This window comes from Olea europaea, chromosome 11 (assembly GCF_002742605.1).
Source record: "Olea europaea var. sylvestris chromosome 11, O_europaea_v1, whole genome shotgun sequence".
In the NCBI taxonomy this organism is placed as follows: Eukaryota; Viridiplantae; Streptophyta; class Magnoliopsida; order Lamiales; family Oleaceae; genus Olea; species Olea europaea.
The window spans coordinates 35,055,768-35,068,831 of NC_036247.1; the positions used below are offsets into that span (position 1 = coordinate 35,055,768).

The 13,064-nt window shown below is 34.1% G+C and overlaps 1 protein-coding gene across 1 annotated transcript in view; it reads right to left on the reverse strand.

Moving 5' to 3' along the window:
• LOC111404794 (L-arabinokinase-like) overlaps positions 1–9,339 on the reverse strand; it is a 14,608-nt gene extending 5,269 nt beyond the window's left edge. The window contains exons 1-20 of the mRNA XM_023033549.1: positions 9,008–9,339; positions 8,173–8,280; positions 6,911–6,979; positions 6,705–6,788; positions 6,421–6,497; positions 5,774–5,840; positions 4,621–4,678; positions 4,406–4,473; positions 4,266–4,328; positions 3,888–3,941; positions 3,677–3,779; positions 3,477–3,586; positions 3,276–3,395; positions 3,076–3,132; positions 2,494–2,666; positions 2,232–2,394; positions 1,199–1,282; positions 972–1,097; positions 187–317; positions 10–96 (exon numbers count right to left, since the gene is read on the reverse strand). Coding sequence (XP_022889317.1) covers positions 10–96; positions 187–317; positions 972–1,097; positions 1,199–1,282; positions 2,232–2,394; positions 2,494–2,666; positions 3,076–3,132; positions 3,276–3,395; positions 3,477–3,586; positions 3,677–3,779; positions 3,888–3,941; positions 4,266–4,328; positions 4,406–4,473; positions 4,621–4,678; positions 5,774–5,840; positions 6,421–6,497; positions 6,705–6,788; positions 6,911–6,979; positions 8,173–8,280; positions 9,008–9,088 — 1,883 coding nt within the window. The 5' untranslated portion in view covers positions 9,089–9,339. The remainder of the gene's footprint in view (positions 1–9; positions 97–186; positions 318–971; positions 1,098–1,198; positions 1,283–2,231; positions 2,395–2,493; positions 2,667–3,075; positions 3,133–3,275; positions 3,396–3,476; positions 3,587–3,676; positions 3,780–3,887; positions 3,942–4,265; positions 4,329–4,405; positions 4,474–4,620; positions 4,679–5,773; positions 5,841–6,420; positions 6,498–6,704; positions 6,789–6,910; positions 6,980–8,172; positions 8,281–9,007) is intronic.
• Between the last annotated feature and the right edge of the window lie 3,725 nt (positions 9,340–13,064).

Consider the following 13,064-nt stretch of genomic DNA (forward strand, 5'->3'; position numbering starts at 1 on the left):
AGAGAGAACCGTACCAGTATGCTGATACTGTCCTCAAACCGAACGCCCAACTCAGTCATCAATACCAGAATCGTGCCAGCGATATATGCTGCCCACCTAGAATATAATTCATAATAGTAATAGGCTTGATATCTTGTTACTAAAGCTAGCCATCTATAGTAAAATAACAAAGTCTAAAAAGATTACTTTTGCGATGGGTTTGCAGCAAAGTACTGATATGCTTTCTCGTAAGAAATCGGCTGCTCACCATCCATAAAATCATACAAGTCCATGTCAAATGTGGGTGCTCGGTTACTCAGTTCTGAGCCAAATGATACCTGCATAAAACAAAAGTTAAATATTGAGATTCTCGCTGAACCTTGTTGGATAGTAAACAGCCAGCAAAATAAGGATTATTGGATCAAGTTCAGTCGAAATTTCTAACCATTATGCATCACACTCAAACAGTCACCAACAATAGGAACATGCGTACGGATGGATAAAGACATATCATTGGAATAGCACGGATTGCTCATGAACAAATGACCCAATGGTTAGCTGGGTCCAATATGATATTCCTTTTTTGATAGAAAAATAAGCCCATCCCCATCTTAGTACATTTCAAAATGACACAGGTTGGGATTGCTCCATAGCTCAGCTCTGTTGACTCATTGAAGATTTATGTAGTAGTTACGGAAGAGGAATAGCATTGTTCCTTCTAAAGCATTTAATTTTACATTTAAAGGAGTAATGATTATATAAGGTATTTATGCAACACAAAACTTTTACTAATAATAAGTTCAATTTTCAACAATCTGTCTCGTTAGTTTGTCATATACTTTTGGATTTATATGTATTATGCCAAGGGTAGAACTTAGGATAAGATCCTAGCAAATTGACTTCATATGGTGGTAATGCTCCACATTTTGCACATAATTAGATATTCTATATGAATCATCTCTTCACTAACTGATGATTAAAATCCTACGTACTATTTGAAGTACAGGTATTGGGCCCCGTTCTTTAGTATGCTGCCTGGCCTGAGTGTGTTTCCACAACTTGTGTTTACTTGGATGATTCCGTTGAATGGCAACATGGCATGCCTCTCTAATGGGCATCTGCACAGGAAATGGTGAGTATCAAAAAATTCTGAGAAAAGAGAAATTTTGGCAACAAGTCATAAATATTCTGAATGGAGAAGCATCCCATGGAAAAGCACCTGCAGGACTAGACTTCCTGAATAGTCTGCAATTCCTCCCATTACGTCTAACCTCCCAGGTGCTCTGGCAACAAATATCTCATCCTGCAACACCAGATCTGTGAAACAACAGCATGAAGAAAATTTCTACAAAACTAACAGAATTTTCAAGAATTAGAACATAAAAAATTTGACTATAGTTCTATATAAAAGTAACAAAGTCCATATTATTTATAGATATAAAGTTATTCAGAACTGTAAAAATCTAACAAATTAATCTACAGATTCAAAAATGAGAAATTTCTTTAGGAAATCTTCTGCAGGACATTTTAATAGTTAGATGCATTTAAATACATACATATTATCAAGTCCATGATACCAAAGTTTTACAGAATGGGGGATACACTTTTTGGGATCTAGAGGTGCTAAGAGAGCCAAAGTTGAGAGGCGCTATAAGAGCTTCTGCATGGTCTACATGCCAATTTTGCTGAATATGTTTCTCATGTGTATTGCTTATGGCTTTATAGAATGTTACAAATTAAGGATACAAAGTATACATGGGAACTAGCTACTGTTTACAAGGAAACTAGAAACTAATTAGTTGTACATAATAATATAACTTCTAATAATAAACCTCTAATACTACAAGGTAGGAGAGGAATCTTAAATTTATCATCGATACATTTTTAAAGACGATTGCTTAAGGGATAGAGTGGTCTTCTTACTTCAAATTAGGCAAAGGCTGCAGATAGCTCTTTTAGTCTACCTTTAATAAACTTTGAGTGTGGTTGAAGAGAATTTATCATCTTTGCTTTCTTAACCTTAATTGCTTAGATTGGGTAATGGTCGGATATATACTCCATTTTTCTCTTCGGAGAAACAACTTGCAGATGTTAAACAAATGAGTGTTGATTCTCACATCCAGATTGTTATGGCAAAGTAAACTTATTATCCAAATATTTCATATCATCCTCAGACTTTGAAGGCCTAATTTTACCAAACAAAAGCCACCCAGCTAAATGCATTTGCAAAAGCCAAAGCGATGTGTAAGTACCTCCCAGTTAAACAGTGCAGCAGCTGCAAGCTGCTCACGTGAGTGTTGCATACTTCTATTTCCAGGGTTGTTTAAGTCATGCAGTTCTGTCAAATTCTTCAAGAACGCTATTGTATCTGAAAGACCATGATGATCTCCATGCAGAATTTCTAAGTCCTCAAATCTACAAATGTATTCAAATGAATGAATAAAAGAACAGTCAAGTCATTAAATGATCACGATAAGCGAGCATGGTTTACTCATGGAGAATGCTAGAATTTACTCTTTTGTAAAGGAGCTACTCAGGATAACATTATTATCTGGCGATGGAGTGCGGATATTTAGTTCATTTTGTGCATGTGTATACCACTCTGGCACAGCTATGTCTTTCCCAGGAACTCTCTGAAGCTGATACCCAAGGACAATGGCATCTCGCAACCTCCTTGGCCCACTAAGCTACATAAAAAGGAAATAAAATTAAAAAGCGAGACAAGTATTAACCAAACTGTATATCTCCTACAATAAAATGAGAACAGTAACTAATAGGGCGTTGACAATGGCATCAATCTTAACCACTTATTTACAGCATCTTGACCACGGTAGTAGCATCTATTGCTGCAGTAAGTTAATAGCGTGTTTGATTTGATAATAATGCAGGCATTCTAGTCCTTATTGATGTTGCTACATTTTTTGAATGCTAGTCTGACAATATTTCTCAAATCAATTTTTAGCAAAAGGAATATCTTCTCATTCCTGAAAACAGTTATATTAGAAGTCGCAGAACATAGAATTAGCTTGAAAGCCAGGTGTACACAATTTCACATGACACAACAAAATAAAGGTATTAGAAACAAAACAAAATCACCTTAGATGGAGCATGATCCTTTCCAAAAGCTGTATCCTGAAGTATTTTAGCAGCCACCTTAAAATATTTTGAGGTAACAGAGACCATATTAGACATTTGGAGGTCCAAAATTGAGAAATTTCTTGTCTTGCAAAATTATAGGTATGCAGAATAGCCCTTGATAAAGTTTCTCCTGGACTAAAGACAAGAAAATGAGATACCTCACCACCATTGGTGCCTGCCTCATAGCAAGGTTTCAAAGTAACAGCCCGTTCAATATACGGAGTCCAATGCCCAGTAAGCAAATCTCTCCTAATCATCTCCACACCACATTGAAAGCGCTGTTTGCAATATATAAATTGGTGAAATTTGGTCCGTTATACAGCCATGGAACAGAATAACAATGTGAAGCAACATTATACCTCAAGCATGTTCCTCACAAATGGTTCTTCATTAAAATAATCTCTGCGTATAAAGATGAAAGGAACCTTGTATGCCAAAGCTTCACTTGCTGTGCCATATCCAATTTTACCTGAAAAGAAATATATGAAACATTCCAAAGTCAAATTATACATCGATCAAACATAAAAAATAAAAGTTGTAGGACTTTCAGTAACATTACCAATCATGCAGTCTGAAGCAGCAATTACATCAGGTGTATAAACATCTTTTGGAAGCTTCATAAAGTTTTCAGGAAGCTCTTGCCCTTCTGAAGCTCCACAGACCTATATCAGGCAACGGTTAACATACATTATGTAATTTGCTTCTCTGCTTTTGACTTTGGCGAGAATGTAAAATTTTCAAACACGTATTGGGTAGCTCATTAAACTAACCAAGCATATCCATCCATCAGGTAGATATTCCTTCTTTATCTTCCATCCAGCTGGCTGCAAGCAATGAAGAATAACATGTTATTTATTGTAACTATTCAAATTCATTGAAGAAAACTATCATCTAATCATAATTGGAGCTATATATCTTATTTACTGATACTTAAGAACCTTTCAAGGTGCGCGCAGAATTGCTAAGAGAAAATAAATAAGTTAAAGCAAAGAATGAAGGCAAGTTTATCGAGATAAAAATGACTAAGACAACCTGAAAATATGATATTAAAGCATAATCAAAACAAACAGATGAAAATGAGGCAAACAATGCAATCAGAGAGTTTCAAGATGCAGAAATTATATAGTTACATATAAAATAAACTCTACCTGTCCACCAAAATTATATATAAGAATTTTGACGTCTTCCTTAATTCCAAGCTCTTTCCTAACCTGACCACAAGAAAAACCAAAAATTATACAATGAAATAACCCATGCCAATAAGAGACATTAGTACAGGAAGGCACACCTCTGCTCGATTCTTGTGTAATCTCCTCACAACAAGAGGCACATCAACAGTATCACGAAAAGCAGGCACTGAGGAGTTCAATTATGCATGATAAACAGTTAGAATCCTCTGACAGAATCATCAACATCAGTATTACGGAATTAGAAAGGTACTGAAAGATATGAATAAACAATGAAACACATATAACAATCTTGAGACTGCTGGAACCAACGTACTTGGGCAGTATCCTGGAAGACGTATTAGAAACTCAGAATGAGAATAATCTTCAGCGATCTGCAAATATACTCATCAGATGCAATAATTTTGGGTCTTCAAAACCCATTCATCAAATAAGGCAAGTTCAGAAAAACCATCACTAGGAAAAACATAAATGAACTGACACAACCAAACAAAATAGAGGATAGTAAAAATGAGAAAGAGCGACATTACTGTTAGTTTCACAGCAGTAAATATCTGATAAAACTTGATCAGTGACCTTCTCAAATTGAACAGACTAAAAACGAGAAGGTCGTGTTTCTTTCAGAACCAGATTTGCAGGATTCGCAATGATTCTCAATGAATTATAAATAACAATACAGTGGCCTTCATGCTAATGCCAAAATATATTTCCCTCACAAGAAAACAAATAATATCGAAGACTAAAATTTGTCTTATGACAAAGAGAACATAACTTTTGAATGTGAATGTGAATAGAATGGCATTTCCATTCACCCTGCTATTTAAACTGGGAATAAATGTTTCTCTTTTTCAAACAAGGGAAAATTAGCATATTTTTATGTATCATCATATTTCAAGTAAATATTCTTTCCATTCCATGTGGATGAAGCTACCAGCACTTGGCACGACTAGCTCTAATATACCTCAATCTAACTAGCAGGCACGTTAATATCTTCTATTTCAATGGATATATGGACATACTTATTTAAGAATATGACACTTCACGTAATCTTAGAATGGACCAGTTTCTAAATGAAGATAACATATGAGTAAATAAAGTGAAAAAATTATGTGGCAAATAAAGTGAAAAAAATTATGTGACGTGAAAAGGTGTTGTCCTCTTTGTACAATTAAAATGGTAAGAAGATTAAAATTAATTTTTGACTTTGATCTCAACTTTTTAGCAACCTTTAAGCTATCCCAAACAAGCACTAAGTGAACTTAACTTTTCAATAATTTACAATGCTGCAATAATGGAACCTTTGTGTCACACATGAATCCTTTATCTGTCGTTGTTAGAACCATCATAATGAAATTGACTACCCATCTTCTATTGTCATTCGTATAAAAATAAGAATTTAAACCTCTGATTTATAGAAATTTCAGGGGTGAATTGAGAGGTCTTTATTTACATAGAAGAACCGTAATCACCTGCAAAACGATATTGCGACTGTGGTATCCAGTCACCATGACATATTCTGCGTAGATGAAATCCCAACTGTCAACATAATACAAAACAAGAATTTCAGACATGCTTATTTCTGATTTCTTACAAGGTAATTTATCAACAGCAAGCAAATTGATGAAATACTATGAGAGATAAAGATGATAAAGCAAAATGCCAAATTAGACAAGACATTGGTTCTAAAACTGGTGAAATAATTAAGTATTCCTACAATCTTAAACATACCAACTATACGAAATACCTTTGCTTGTGTGAAGCCATTTAGGCCCTAGTTATGGAAATAGTTTGAAACGTACTCAATCATTATCTTCATCTCCCCGACTAAGACATCATTTTGAATTATTCACAAAGGAAAACTATTCAACATCTTCATCCCCGAACTCTAGTCAGTGGAATTTTTCTTATCACTATTTCAAGGTTAAAAATCAATCCATACTTCTGCCTTCTGTCCTATGCACCTTAACAGATTGCTCTATAGAATTACTAATTTCAGAGGATATATAGCCAATCCTCACCACCAGAATCAGATAAATAAAATCAGAGAAAAAGAAAGAACAAGAAAGATAAAAGAAAAACCAAAAAAAATATAGTTTAAATAAGTAGACAGAATCACCTGAAGTTCGACACACAAACAGAACGAATTCCAGCATCTGCAGCTGCTCGGCATGCAACAGGAACAACATCTGAAACCTAGTAATATTTGTTACATGAATAAGAAGATTGCATTTGCATTATAAAAAATCAAACAAGTCTCTATTTTAATTATTGCATACAACATTTATGAGTAAAATTAATCCTGCCACAGAAAAAGTGCTTGTTTCCAAAATTCTTATAAAACAATTCCAATGAGAAAATTGGGCTAAAGTAGAAAGTATATCATTGTAAGCAAGGTATTACCACTAAATCAGCCTTGATATATTTCAGCCATTCAATTTCTGTGGCCAAAATAGAAGCCCGAGGGACTACAGCAGTCTGGACATACTGGATTGAAAATAATTAAGCAAAAAAGAGTCAGAAAGCACATGAAAAGAAAAGGGAGAATTGATAATTGTATTTGAGGAAACAACGCACTCTTCCTAATTATTTCTATGAAATTGCTATACCTTTTCCAGTGAGGCAAGACGGTCAACAGTCAAGGCATCTGCTTGAACAGCTCCACAATCCAATAGCACCTGCAGCCAAAAAATGCTATTATTAGTCTGAAATATTGTATAGCACAATCAGGGAAAATGTTCGTCTTATGATCCTTATAGAAGTGATTTTTGCCATACCATAAAATGTTGCAGATTATACCCTAATCCCTACTAGGCTCCTTTCAAGAGAAATATTAAGCAAAACAAAATGAAAAACTCACGAAAGCAAACACAAAGTTTTATAGTGGTCCACCCTCACTCATGCTGCAAGTTTTCACCATGGAAAAGATTCAATAGCCACACCTTTCAGACTTTGTCTCATAGAAAATGGCTCCCTAAATAATCCTTTATAACTAGGAACATTAGGTTGACCTAATACATGTATATAATACGTATTATATCCTGGAATTATCATTTTTATATGTAGGCCTTTTTTTTTTTTTTTTTTAACGAGGTGTCCAAGCTTACGCCAGACTATATCCTCGTCCCTGAACTTCCGGCCCTTCAGCAGCTCAGGGAGGTAAATTGCGGGATGTGCCCAAGTTGACCAAGGTTCGAACAGCCTTTATACTCCTAGCCCCAAGGGAGCCTCCTCCATGGTTATTACATCACCAAGCTACTCCAATCCTTTCTCTGGTTATTACAACACTCAGCTGCTCCAACCAGGAATCGAACTCCCCACGCTGGGGTTGCGAGCCCCGCACTGTCCTTCCTTTGCCAACTTGGATGTGCCCCGGGGGGCAAAGCTTGTTAAGTGGATATGCGGTCAAGGGCAAAGTGTACAATAGGTTTGGGCTCCACAAGCAAAACGTACAGTTTACCAAGTTAAATTCAAAATCTGAATGGGGAAAATGAAAAGTACTGTATGATTGTCAGCTGAGTGACCTCACATATGAAAATAAATAAAATTTTTCTTTAGAATATTTTGTGGTAACTGACCTTCCGGATGAAGAGTCTAGGTGACTGTATTTCAGGAGTGAAAACGTAGTCAGGAGCAGCGGTAACCACATGAACATCATGTCCAACTTGAATGAGATTACGAACAACCTGTCAATAGGAAAAAGTGGAAGGATTTCTCACCAACATAGTTATGTCCATGTTGACCTTATTGATATGCTACCAGCTTCCAGTTGGTAACATAGCTGCTTAAAGATGATTTTTAATAGGTCACAAGGGAACTACTATATGAAAATAAATAAAATTTTTCTTTAGAATATTTTGTGGTAACTGACCTTCCGGATGAAGAGTCTAGGTGACTGTATTTCAGTAGTGAAAACGTAGTCAGGAGCAGCGGTAACCACATGAACATCATGTCCAACTTGAATGAGATTACGAACAACCTGTCAATAGGAAAAAGTGGAAGGATTTCTCACCAACATAGTTATGTCCATGTTGACCTTATTGAGATGCTACCAGCTTCCAGTTGGTAACATAGCTGCTTAAAGATGATTTTTAATAGGTCACAAGGGAACTACTTTAAGTATCAATTCCAAGACAACACAAAGGTAAGATCATTATTATTTTATGTATATGAAAATGGAAAATATTTTACAAATGATCATTTAAATCACTAGTTTTTTTGAAGCCTCCGTTCATATCACTCATCAAAAGGAGCTGTATTGTCTAATCATACACATATGAATCTACTTACAGACACAAACCAATTTCACAAAATATCAAATTTCTCAAACACATCCAAGCAATTTTTCCAAATTATATTCGAATTGCTTATACCTATTCAAAATGCACATGATCACCCTAAATCGCCAACATTATTCACTTCAACTCATAAGCATTATCACTTAACATCTTTAAAACAATTATTTGGGCTATTCCAATGATTGTTCATAAGAAAGACTAATCTTTTCTACAAACCCACTTCACATTAGAATTTCAAACTGTGATTATCAATGCAGATACAGAGAACCTCGATACAATCTAAGCAGACAAATGGGCATATAGGATTACATATAAACTAAACTTATATATTTACCAAAAAAAATAAAAATAAAATAAAAACGAAAATATGTATAGATCAAAAATCAAGTGAATGTGCATAAAAATTACCTCAACAACACGAGTGGCATGGCCAAATCCATGCCCGGTAACATAGTAGGCAAATACAAGAGGCTTCTTGGGCGATTCCATTCCGTGTTCTTCTTCTTAAGTCAAATTTTGCAGTTCCGAGGCGTAAATTGTAGGTTGTAAATGGGATGGAGAAAATAAGGGGGTTGATTTATCCAAATCCAGCGCGGATCCAGCTACAGATATATATACACACACATTTATCGTCAATTCGTCATTAAGAGTTTTAGATTTAGATTAAATACGAGTAAATCTTGAAAAGTAGTTCGAACTGCACTAAAATACTCATCGGAACAAGCGCGGGAGAGTATGGTCTGGGGATTTGTTTGTTTGTTTTTGTTAAAGTGCACTTCCTATATACTTTCTATATTCTTGGGCAAAAAAAAAAAATTTATTTAAAAAAAAATTAAAAAAATAATAAAATGCATTTTTAATAATATATTGATGAAAAATGTGTAATTAAAAAACAAAAAAAATTTGAATTTATATGTAACATTATTTTAGTGAAGAATATATAATTGAAATGAAATCAAATTACTGTATATTTTGATAAAAATAATAGGGCTCAAACAAGGGTCGGAAGGGGGCCAACAACAAATAAATTTTGTCCCTTATATTTTGTATTGTATTTTGTTGGGTGGATTTATGTCTCTATGGTCATAGCGAGCTTTCGTCTAGGTAGTAGACGAGACACACTTTACTATCAAAAGGCATAAAATTAATAAAATATTTTAGAAAGAAAAATCAACATCTTTGAGATGAAATTAAGTTGACTGATTTTTTGTATTGATCCCCTATTTTATCCCCTTTTTTCAAATTCATTTTCTTATAACTCGTTCAATCATAAATTTTATATGAGTGATAACTATTATCAATTTTTCAAACTATACGTTTTATCAACGTGTATTAAAATCTACAAAAAAAATTTGATTTTTAACAAAACCAAATAGAAAGATTAGATCTACGCGTAAATATGAAAATTGGTAATTTTTAAATTATTAAATAATTAAATTTCGTCACGTTGAATTTAAAATTTTTAATTATTAAGTAAGAGAAAGTTTGAAAGTTTTTTTTTTTTTTTTTTTCGTTTTTTCAATCAATGGAGGATAGTTTGTAAGAGACATTATTTCGAGGTTGAATTTATGTTGTTGACAGGTGACATATTAGACTTGTAATTTGTTCTCTATTGGAATTAAAAATGTTGTGTTGAACAATGAATATTGTAAATAAGAGTAGAAGGTATCCCGGGGGCAACCCCAGCCAAGTTGGTCGGACAGTTGGACTAGCAATCGTGAGGTTGTTAGTTCGATTCCCGTTGGAGCTGTCTATTGACCTTCTTGGTTTGAGCCGATCAGCTATGGGTAACCTAGGCTGGTTTACCTCCTTGTGGTCCTTTGCCGTCTAGGATCACAAGACGGGGTTTACTTAGTGCGCACCTTCGAGTAGCGGTTGCGGATTTCCTTGTAAAAAAAAAAAGAGTAGAAGGTATCCCAATCAATAATACGTTAATTAGTGATAGTTTGGTAAGAGGTCACTACATCAATTATTGATGACAGAATATAGAGGATACTTTTATATATTTTGGATAAATAATGGGATAGGGACTGAAATTAGGTAGAGACATGTATACGCATTTCAAATATGCAAATTGATGTCACAATTGCCTAAGTGTGAATTTTGTATGCTACTTTATCGTGGTTCCTATCGCTTGGATTGATCCAACAAAGAGAAGATTACGAGTGCAAGATTATGGTGATTATTTATGAGGTTTAGGGATGGTAATAGGACGTGGCGTCCCGCAAGTCAATTTCTTGTCCCGTATCTGTCATGTTGCCTGTTTAAGGAGGGGTTGGGCCTTGCCCGTTTACGTACCCCCTTTTTCTAATTAAATTTTTGATAATTTATTTTATTACTCCCATACATTAAAGTGAAACAATAAAAAAGTTATTAAAATTTTTAATTAATTTATTTATTTTTAACAATTAAATTATTCAAATATATTTGGTAAACTAATTTTTTATTGTTTATCATATTCCTTAAATAATTTTAGTTGTCATCTTTTATTAGAATTAATGAAAATTTATGGAATTTTCTACTTAAAATATTGAATTCTTAAAATAAATAAATGGATTGGGGCGTACCCGTACTCGCCTCGGGGCAAAATTTCCTACCCCGGATACCCAATTAAGAGGGTAATTCCTACATGTTTGATGGATTTTTTGCCATCCCTAATGAGGTCCAAATACTTGTCCTTGCGATATTTTAGAGACAGAAAATCCAACTTTGAAGAGATGATTTTTCTCTCATCTTTACACTTCATAAGATGAATTGTGTCAAACTAGTGAGGTTACATGGATTGAGGATTTGGAATGACATGGGACTTGCTGTTGCGGTCAAGAGGGGAGCCTTTGTGGGTGGGATGATGCGGGTGGACCTTAGCTTGGTTCGGAAGGTTCTTGGTAGTCGAGGCATGGATGAAGAAGGCTTGGAGGGAGTAGTTCAGACTATTTCGTGGACTGAGCATAAAGTTCAAGTTGCGCAAAATCGGGGCTGACATATTTGTATTTCAATTCAGTATTGTAACTGATCGGGCAAAGATACTAGTCGACAATTCATGTTCTTTCAACAACCAAATTGATGCATAGATAAAACCGTCATGAACAATGGACATAACATCGATACATTTTACCATGAGCCCATTTTGGATACAACTTTGAAATGTACCCTTCACATTAAACAATATACAAGACAATGTACATCAATGGTGGGGGGATTGAAGCGGTGGATATGAGTGGAATGTGCATTTGGGCTAGAGTAACTGGGTAGGTATTGACATAAATCGACCGCTAAAATGTGGTATTCGAGCCTTTATTGAGGAGATGCAATTTGAAATTTTTGTATTGGTGCAGTATTGGGCACAAGGAGACTGAATGTGTAGAGGATAAAATTAAATGAGGAGAATGTGGGATTTAATTAGTCATTTCGTGACTCGTGCATTCTCGATTGTTCCAATTGGTAGGCAGGGTGCTGTCGAGTGAGAGGAAGCAGAGGGGGTGGGGGAAGCCGTCCTCAACTTTTCCCCATTTTTACATTTAAGGTGCGTTTGATTGCAAGCATGAAATTTGTATGGAAAGAAAATAAATTCTAAGTAATTCAATTGTTTAGAATTTATTTATATGGAAATTGTCAATTAAGCCCTTGTTTGAACCCCATTCTTTTGAAAAAAATACATTTTTCAACAGTGTTTTGACATCATTTTAACCACACATTCTTCAATAAAATAATATTACACGCAAATCCAAAATATTTTCTTATTTTTTAACCACACATATCAATACACTATTTAAAAATTCATTCTTTCCAAAAAAAAATGGGGCTCAAACAAGAGCTAAATGTGTTTGATTTACTTAATTTTCAACCTAGAAAATATTATAGTTGTCTATTTTTTATTGGTGGGTTAATGAAATAGAGTGAATAAATAAGAGAAAGAAAGAGAGACTGAATTTCGTGAAAAGTAAAATCCTGTTATTCCTAAAGAAAATATTTTCCTTGATTTTGAGGAAAATATTGTCACATGACCAAAAGTGAGAAAATATTTTCCATGAAAAAAATGGCAATCAACCAGTACAAAAGTAGGAATTTGAGTAAAAGAAACACATTTTCCATGAAAAATATAGGCAATCAAACGCACATTTATGTCTTAAATTTCTTATCACTTTGTCCCCTTCTAATATTTAGATGTCTTACCCTAAAGAAGGTCAAATTTTTTTTAGAAAGTGTTGGAACATTTTGTAAAAGTTTTAAACTTTCACAACAAATATTGATTTTTAATTTTGATTTTTAATATAAAATTAAATCTCATAATTTATATTGTAACTTAACAATAAAAATTTCAACCTTTCAAATAAAACCTTTTAATTTTAAGTTTTAATAATTAAATGACCATAATATATATTATAACTTATGTTTTAATGGTATAAATGTGGGGATTGAAATTTTACCTATAAAAGGTGATTGGATTTTATTGTTGTACATATCT